Source organism: Belonocnema kinseyi, chromosome 8 (genome assembly GCF_010883055.1).
Source record: "Belonocnema kinseyi isolate 2016_QV_RU_SX_M_011 chromosome 8, B_treatae_v1, whole genome shotgun sequence".
In the NCBI taxonomy this organism is placed as follows: domain Eukaryota; kingdom Metazoa; phylum Arthropoda; class Insecta; order Hymenoptera; family Cynipidae; genus Belonocnema; species Belonocnema kinseyi.
The window spans coordinates 128,434,310-128,444,196 of NC_046664.1; the positions used below are offsets into that span (position 1 = coordinate 128,434,310).

Below are 9,887 nucleotides of genomic sequence, written 5' to 3' on the forward strand. Positions count from 1 at the left end.
TATATATATATATATATATATTGTAACCACCCATCTCACTGTCGTGAGACGTGATTAGAACTGACATTTTACCACACTTACGCTAGGAGCAGGTGCAATTTTTTAGAATAGGATCCAGTATAGGCGGGACCAATTTTATATACATTGTCATTACATGGGAGATTTACAATCAAAACTTTTTTTCTACAAAAACATTTTTTTTCGATAATAATCGGCACGTATTTTTCTATTCAATGTGATACTCGAAAATCTCGAGATATGATTCTTCACAATTTGGTAATCGCGAAAAATCATTTGTTTCCAATCGCTCACTGTAAAAGAAGTTTAAATAAAAAAAATTATTCTTGTACTGAAAATACGCATTCACCCACAAGCTTTACAATATAGTATAACATACATTTTGTTTTTCCATAACAATACAGTGCATTTTTATAAATAATTTTATTTACTTTTAACTTGTAACATTGTTTGCTATTTTTTGTACCTTCAATTTTCGTTCAGGATTCTTAAATATGCAGGAAAACTTTGAGAATGGAGAAATGAAAACGCCAAGTGTTACGAATTTTTATAATCCGACGCGCACGTTGTAGTGAGCGAGCTAGCGATCAAACTTCGATGACGTCACGTGATACTTTACAGATTCAAATAACTAGTACATGAGTTTAAGAATTATTATAATAAAAGGGGTTTATTAAAAATGAGAGATATAACAATAATGAGTGGATATCGATGTGTGCATTTCGAAAAGTAATATTGTTGATCATTATCCGCCTAAAGGGCAACGTTAACGGTTATGCGTCGCTCCATAAGGGAAACGCGCCAAACATCAAATCCGATTTACAATAGTAAGTCAGTTTAAGAATTATGAAAGAAAAAAACAAAGTCGGATAAACGAGCTTAAATCTAACTAATCCTAATGACGCGACCAAGTTATGCTCATTTCGACGCGCACTTAAATTGCTCGAAATCGAACCAACAAAATCTGAAAGAAAAAAAGAAATGTCTCGAAAGAAAATATCAAAAAGGACATAATAACTCACTCGGAAGTAAAGTGGATACCCATTGTTAGTTGTAGATTTAGCAGCCATTGTTTTTGTCCCAATTCATTTACCACCATTTCCATTTTTGTCTTTCATGATTTCTCTTGATAAAAGCGTACCAATAGCCTTGTATGTTGGTGCTTTCCGTCCAAAGTTGCTAAGGCTTTTGTCTTGTGATAAACTACATTAACTTCAGATAAGCGTTCATCAACAACGAGAATTCGGCCATTTTTCATTACTGAAGTCAAGGTTTGTAGTTTTTTATTATTAGGTAGTGGATTATTTCATCGTAGGGCTTCCAATTTTTGCCCAAAACTCTCAAGCTGGGATTTTCGGATCCAGATCATCTCAGATTCTTTTAGGTTTTCAGCAGTAGGTCGGATTCTCTTTCTTCTGACCCTAATTTTTAGTCATAACAGCTTCATCCTTTGTATTACTACTATCGAAATAGATATCCGTGTAATGATCTATAGTAACAGCATCCACTGCATCATAGAGGTCATACATTACGTGTTTGGTTCACATGTAAGTTCACCGTTTCACCATAGAAGATACTAAACATGTTCAACTTCCTTTCAAATCTTGATTTATAGAAAAATCTCCCTGATACCTCCCGTAAATGCTACAGGTTTTTGCTTAAACCGTATAAGAAAGCCAGGAAGAGAATTTAGCACCGTACTGCCTGCTAGTACTTGATTCTTCTGACTGATTTCTCGAATTTTTGCTGAAGCATCAGATACCACTCTGAGTTTTTCTTGCTTGTTTGAATTTGTGACAATAAAGTACGGGAGATACCATACATTATCTTCTTCCAACGAATTGTTTATTTTCAGTGCGTTGTTTTTGTAAATAAACCCTTTCATCTTATCACAATTCACCTGTTTGTAGGAGAGATCCTTTTTCATTTTCCTTCCTAGACCTTTGAGTCGATTAAATGCCATTTCCCTGTTTGCAGATAAGAAATTATTTCATTTTACCAAAGCAAAGATGCTTCATAATATTTAACCACACGATACATATATTTATCTAAGAGGTTCTTAGCTCCCTCTCTCCAAAGATATGCTTGCGGTATAAGAAGGATACACCAATCGCCTATAAATTTAAATATTCACATACGAGATCGTGTAGCTCCAATTCATCCTCCAGCGGCTAATAATTGAAGCTACTGTGAGCCTTATATCGCTCACACATATGCGAATACGTTTAAGAATGTTTAGACTTTTCATGTATCGCTGACGGAATGTGAACAGAAACGACCCACCTGAGGGTTGGACAAGATGCTATTGAAACTTGTCTGCGAACTCTACGAGTTTCTTTTGAATTTATAAGATTTAAATAATCATTTCCTAATAATATCATAGGTTTTGCGAATAGATAGAATTCGATACTTAAGTCTCGAAAATTTTCATATTACTTTGAAGGATCTTCTCTTTGTCCCTGGTTTGGTAAGATTAAGTCATGTACTTTCTGTACAGTCAGTTCATAAACAGTATTGAATTGCTTTCCTTTAATAATTAATTTTACTCGTTCATACTGATTGTACAAAATTCCACCCACACTTTGAAACGACAGGTCATGACGATATCCTGATAATCCTAACGGTTTATCTACCTTTTAATTTAATAAAGAAATCATAGATCCATCTTTTAGGAATGCGTGGGTCGAGAATTCACATTCTGGGCTCAACTGAACCTGGCGTCATTTGTTATGACTGTCAATTGCAGTGAGAATTCCTAGTTCGTGGATTGTTTCTGAAGAATTTTCAAGCTCGTTCAAATTCAATTGCTCATCATCTTAACGTAACAGAGTACCATGCGATCCTTTACAATGACTTTTTTCCCAATCTTTAGCCTGAAATTTGTGGAACATAAAAATTAAAAAGCAAACAGCGAAAGTACATACGTTGGGTTCACGCCCTTTGCTATTGATTCGCAATTGGTTGCATTTCAAAGTTCAAATAGTTGACAATTGAGTAACCCCGCTCATCATAATACCTAAATTTTCATATATTATTCTTGTTTATTGTACTAAAAGCACTAGCATGAGTATTCTACCTTTAGATTTGATCATCAGGTAAGCCACTGCTTCCTTGGCCTCACCTTCTAAACATCCATATAAACGGAAAAATATTTTATGCTTAATTACATCCCTCCATTTCGGCAGATAATTCAAAGGCGGGCCGAAATCGTATCCAATGAACTACATTTCTTTTAAATATTGGTACAAGTTTCGATTCAGTCGGTCTGTGTACCAAATTTCGGTAGTTCCGCTGGGTTAACTAAACCATTGTATTGATGCTATAACCTAGAAAAAAAAATTTGTCAGCCTTCTAATCCCGCGCTTATCGCTAGTCCGCGTTCTTGATCTTTCATTGGTCAAATGTCCCCTCGTCTCAACTTTCATCAGATAGGGTTCAGGTAGATATAAAAAAGGTCCTGTCGGTGAAATCCCCCCCCCCCCCATCTCGTGCAAAATGATAGATTAACAAATATTGTGAGCATATTGAGCCCATTAGAAAACTATGGGGTTTTTATCATGAGCGCTGATCTCTTTTTGACAGATTTCATGTTTATTGCCTTGACCAGAGTGTTACATGAACACTGAAAAATTAGTAAATTGTTGTAAATAAATTCTGTTTAAAGATTAAAAAAGATTTGTGTGTGTGTTTATGTCCAAATTTAGTCGTGCATAGTTCCGGATTACATGAGATTTTTTTAATCTCTAAGAATTTTATTACTAATAAGATGGACAAATTTACTGGATTCCGAATAAAAAATTATCAATATTATTCTTACCAACTCAATTATTCTTCTAACAGGGACTTCTCTAATGGGAATAGAAATGTGTACTAAAGCCTCCACCGAAGAACCAAAGCAGCTCCTTTCGTAAGTACCTGAAAAACGTGAACAAGATCCACATAGTTTTAAAATGGGTAGTTTTCCAATTTTGTGTAAAGCAGATCGGGGCAGTGTTGACCAGTTAACATTTATTGTTCTGTAGAAAATTGATAAGGCAAATAATTCTCTTTATTCTTATTTGAAACACATCTTATAATTTCCATAAACAGTCGAAAATTTCGTTTTTTATGGGGAAAAAATAAAGTAGTACCGCCACTTGATATGTGGACACTCATTTTTCAGTATTTTCAAGGAGACATTCCAACTTTTTTCCCTCAAGAATTGTGTTCAGGATTTGTGTATGTGCAGCCCTTTTCATACCAATTATTTTGGCCTAGTTTCAAATTTCGACACAGTGTTTATGGAGCGTTTATCCATTTATTAAATTGCATTTTATGAAAATTTTTCTTTTGATCTTTGGACAAATGTTTAACGACAGGCAGTGGGTGAATGTTTTTGGGATTTTGTCTGTACATTAATTTGAGCGATTCCTAACTCTTTTAAAAACAATAAACAACATCTTGTCAACTACAGTTTTCATTAGATTTCATTAAAGGTCGGCCAAAATTCTATAAAAAACTATTGTAGAACAATTTGTTTCATTGATGATAAACAAAATTACAGCAAATGCAAATAAAATCTTTTAGAAAGCGGTGTTCCAAACGTACATATGTCTACTGAACTCTACCAGTGTTAACACTGCTTGTATCGAAGCTTCCTCCTCTCACACGATCAACAATATCCCATGAAGAACCAAGCTCTGTCACAGCAGAAGCTTAATCTGTGGCAAACCCTAGATTTGAAGTTCACTAGCTTTAGAGACTAAAACGGACAATAGTTCCACCTTTTTCTTTCCACTCAATAATTGAACACGTTTATCATCCCAGTGCTATTGTAATCTTTGTTCTAATTAAAAAGTTACCTTTAATTCTGAATGATACTTCAATCGCTCTTCGTTTCTAGCTTTTGCTATGGAGCTTTTGCTTAAGTTCAAATAATCTAATATTTAAAAGAATCGAATGATATTAAAGAATCTGATTAACGTCTGGATGGCTAAAGCATATACTTTATATACACTCGCTTGCGGGTGCGATTCTCGCCTCGCACTTTGGAAGAGCCTCGGCGGCCCATGCGGTAAACACTTACCTAGCACAAGGAAAATGTAAACCCTTAGGGGACACATTAAAAGCTTCCATTGCATTTCATTCCATATATCGTAAGATGCCTTGCGCTTAACGGCTTTCTTTACACTTTCTATTGAGCAATTATTGACACCCTCTATAACTCCATTATGGCCCTTTTCTTTCTGTGAATCAAAAATGGCCTCGTTTTTCGATCTTAATCCGTGCAAAAGTATCAGTGTGAGCTACACCAAATAGGTTATCAAAATTATCGCGGAAGTTTATTCTTTTTTCTTGAAAAGTACTTGAACTTCTCTTAATTTTCTTGTTAAAGTCTTTCCAGGCTTTATGTAGTTCATTAAATTTTCTGACACAATGATGTTTTCTCGCAAAGAAGCTTTTACCTTATCCCAAGAACCCTGTTTCTTGATCGACAACACATCTAAATATTCACGACAATTATTTAAAATACGTGGATGTTTTATTATCCGCGTTATGAAAGTCAAATTATAAAATAAATATTAGAATCTAACAAGGAAAACTCTGGTCTCACTACACTTTTCCATTATCTACCTTCTTCAGGTACTCTGGTTCCTCCTGCCTCTTAGCCATTCTATACCAGCTGTTGTACATTGAATCTAAGATTTTTACCATCTTTCCTCCCCTTGCCTTGCCTTCGTCTCTCTCTATATTTCCTCCCACTCTCTACCCCTCACTTGCATACCACATTCATGCCTCATTTAATACCTCTCATCATCCCATTTTAAACGCCCCACGTTATTCATCCTCTATTTATCCATAAACTCGCGGTCACACGCTCGTACAATGTTGGTTCCTCACACCTTCTTACTTTCTCTTCCAAGTTCCATGCCCTTTTCACTTACCTGACGATCAATTTTTCTCGTCCTATTTCTTCCCTTAGCATATAACCTGGGCAGCTCCAATTCACGCTCATAACGCATCTTAAAAATTATATACCCGTTCTATACTTGTTCATTATCGGCTACTAGAACTACATCATCTGCATATTCCAGTGAATACACTTTGCCTGTTCCTAACGTTGATCTCTTTCCCTGTGCCTTCTAACTTCTCCTGTAAATCTGCCAGAAGAATAGTAAATAGAAGTGCGCTCAACAGACACACTTTACCTCAGCCCCATCCTGTACAGAATTCCTAGCCTTTTTTGTCTCCTACCCTCACTCTTATCTTAGGATTCACAAAAATTTCTGTTATGCTCTCTATTAGACCTTACTCTACCCCTCTCTCTTTCGTGGCTGCCCATAATACCCTCCTGTTAACTGAGTCAAATTCGGGCTTTAAGTCTACAAACAGTATGACTAGCTTCCCTGTCTGCCACCCTAGGTTCATATTGACTAGACACTGAAGAACATAGACGTTATATGTGGTTTCCTGCCCTTTTCTCAAACCCTCCTCTAAGCACTTTAATCGATGGTATTACGGTCTCGTAAAAACTAATGAGCACGAAAGGTGAAACGCTCGATATAGTTAGGTAGGTAATAATCCCAATTATCCTCAGTAAATACACAAAACACCTTATGTTCAGGTTGGTCTAAAAACTAAAATCTCTAGGCTTCCTAGGCACAGATATGCTAAAGGCCTTACGAATGACCCTAAGTGATGACTCGGAAACTTGGTGGTTTCGAACCGAAACTGATAGTAAAATAACAGAAAAAATAATAAAATCCTAACCAAGAAACAAACTCCAACCTCTGGAGAGCATCCCCAACCACGACATTAGCGACGATTTAAGCATACAAAACTCATTTAAATAAACCAAAAGTTAAGGGGAAAAATAAAGACATTAAGTCCGGATAAATTTTGTACAATAGTAAATACGATGTAGTAGATGAGGATCAAGATACCATATTAACCATTGGAAAAATAAAAGTCACTAATCAAGAAAAGTCAGAAGCGGAATATCTCAATGCCAATGAAATATCAAAGAGCGATAATAAATATTAAAGGGGTAATTTGAAAAATAATGCGATTAAATAAAATAATATTACGGATAGTTTCGCAAAAACTGCAGAACGAAACAATAGTTCTCCAGAAATTTGTGACGTTATAGTTGAGCTTAACGAAAGCCATCCATGCCAATAAGAAAAGCACCACCAAAAAAAAAATAATAAAAATTCATTAGGGAAAAGAACATAAGGCAATTCATTTAGCGAAACATAAAATTGAAGCGCAAGGCCACGATCCCACAAAAAAACGATACTACCACGTCAGCCCAAGAATTAAAGAAATAATTTATCAAACGGTAGATTAATTGTGAGAACAAGTTATAATAGACTCTTTTTGGCCTGATTAATCAAACCCCATAGTGATGAACAAATAACCGGAACAAGATTATAGAATCTGTTTAAATTTCAGTAGAGTCAATAAAATTGCAAAAAAGGATCCCTAACCAATCCCACTAATGATAAAATTACCGAACACTGGGAGATCAGCAAAATTTATTTCCAAAATTAATCTAAAATTAGCTTACTTACAAATTCTGTCAGAAGAGAATTCATAAACGAGATACCATTTATTTCAACCAATGACAATGGACTCCAAATAGACGATGAAAAAATATACCCGAACCTAGAATCCCCTGAACCTAAAAATATTAAACAATTACAAGGCATAATAGAGATAGCAATTGAGTACAGAAAATTCATCCTACACTTCGCCGAAATAATAAAACCAATGAATAGATTACTGAAAAAAGATTTAAAAAATGAGATTGGGGATTAGAACAAGATGAAGCATTCCAGAAAATTAAAGATTTTTCAAATTCAGTACCCATATTAACATGTCCAGATTTCACGCAACCCTTTCAACTCGTAACCATGGCGAATAACAGAGGGGTGGGAGCCGTAGTTACGCAAATAATTGACGGAATAAATTACGTGATAGCATACGCAAGTAAAAGCTTAAACGGCGCAGAATCTTGGTACTCGGCATCTGAAAACAATTCCTAGCGGTAGTTTAGACCATACAAAATATTAAGACCATATTTAGAAGGTTAAAGTTGTAAAGTAATCACAGAGTACTTAGCATTAAAGTGGCTTCATAACATAAAAAACCGTAATGGCCGATTGGCCACAGGGTCATTAGAACTACTCGAATATGATTACTAAGTTATATTTCGAAAAGTTTGCGTTAGTGTGTAGCGCGGAAAACCCAAAAGCGGACGTTAACGACAAAACAAATTAACAAAGCAACTGAAATCAGACCATTTACAAAAAGACTGGAAGAACACTGGCCAGGGATATATTAAGAAATGATCAAATAGTTTTCGTAGATATTTTTGCAAAATGGGTAATAATATACAACCCACAAGCAAACCCAACAGAACGTTACAATAGAACCTCCAACAAACCATCGAAAATTTCAAAAAAGAAGACGAGGAGTAAACGGTAGGCATTGATCTTAACTGAGTACAGGAACCGAAAGAAAAAATGGAATATTATCCGACTTGGGATACTATGAGGAAGGATACCGAGATTCATCAAACCAAAAACCAAAGCAGAATGACTTCACGACAATACCGAACTGTAGAAAAAGTTATTAACACTGAGTTTGTAATGCGCAGAAGCAAGCCGCTTCCACAAAAAAAATCGAGGAAAGTGTCAAACGAAAGGCAAAAGAATTAAAAAGGAAAGAAACAAAGAAAGACAAAACAGAAAGCAGGCTATTAGAAGAGAAATTGAAAAACAAGAAGATGACCGAGCTATTGTGGAGGAATAGCGAGAATTTAAGGCAAAAAGAGATGAAGAATTAAAAAAACAACATCCTGTGAAAGGAAAAAAATAAACAAAGAAGGGGAGAACTAAACCCAGAAAAGGGGCTAACAATATGACATACATTTATTTTCATTATTCTTCAAACGTGTTATATATAAAAAATTTTATATAGTCATAAATTACTTCTATCTTAAATGGTAAGGACATCCAATTATTTTTTTATATAATCAGATGATATGTTCGATGAACCCATCGATAGCTCCTCTCTACGTATGATGCCGTAGAATTTTTCATAAAGGGGCTTTTCAGCATGATCTCTCAGTAGAAGCGAATGTTCTGCTTCCTGTACACGACTTTTGATCAACAAATGTGTTAGTGATGCTAGGCCATGTGTAGTGTTACTGGAATCAAATAGGAGACCCAGCTCCTCTGCTGCCCTACCTGCGGCTCGGTAGAGAAAAGCCACAACGTTGAATACTTCATGTAAATGTACGAGTCTCAATAGAGAATCTCTGCTTTTTATAAGTGAGCAGACTGTAGCTAGAACTGTTCTTTGATAAAGACACACTAAGCTCAGCAAACCTCTACCCCCTTTACCTCGAGGTAGGTATATAGGAGGTACAGAAGATCTAGGCTAATGACTTCGATAGATTGCCACCATCTTGCGTGTCCATCGTTCAAGTTGCTGCACTCATCGACGTTCCATATTACTGCACGAAACGTGCAAAGCTGTATAGGAACGATCAAAATATTGATCGCCTGGATCTTATTCTTTGCAGAGAATTCGAAAGCCCCATTTTTCTGAGAATTTTTCGATGCCTTTTTCAAGTACCGTTTTCGAAACATGCACACCTTGCTTTTCCGATTTCGATATTCCAAGATATGCATATATTTCTCCATTTCCAAGATGTTGAATATTATTTCCACCTATGAGTTGAAGATCCTGGTCATCACGCGTTTATGTATTTTCTAGTCTTCCTTGGTGTAGATGGACACAGGCACATTTGTCCAGTTTAAAGCTCATGCCAATGGCTTTAGAGTACCTATTTACTGCCGCCACAGGGATTGCAAGATTCT

At 35.7% G+C, this 9,887-nt stretch overlaps 1 protein-coding gene across 3 annotated transcripts in view; it reads right to left on the minus strand.

Moving 5' to 3' along the window:
* The window catches only part of LOC117177943 (inositol polyphosphate 5-phosphatase OCRL), a 404,171-nt gene that overhangs the window by 67,519 nt on the left and 326,765 nt on the right, over positions 1–9,887 (minus strand). For all 3 annotated transcript variants that reach the window (XM_033369070.1, XM_033369071.1, XM_033369072.1), the window contains one exon: positions 3,836–3,933. In XM_033369070.1, coding sequence (XP_033224961.1) covers positions 3,836–3,933 — 98 coding nt within the window. The remainder of the gene's footprint in view (positions 1–3,835; positions 3,934–9,887) is intronic.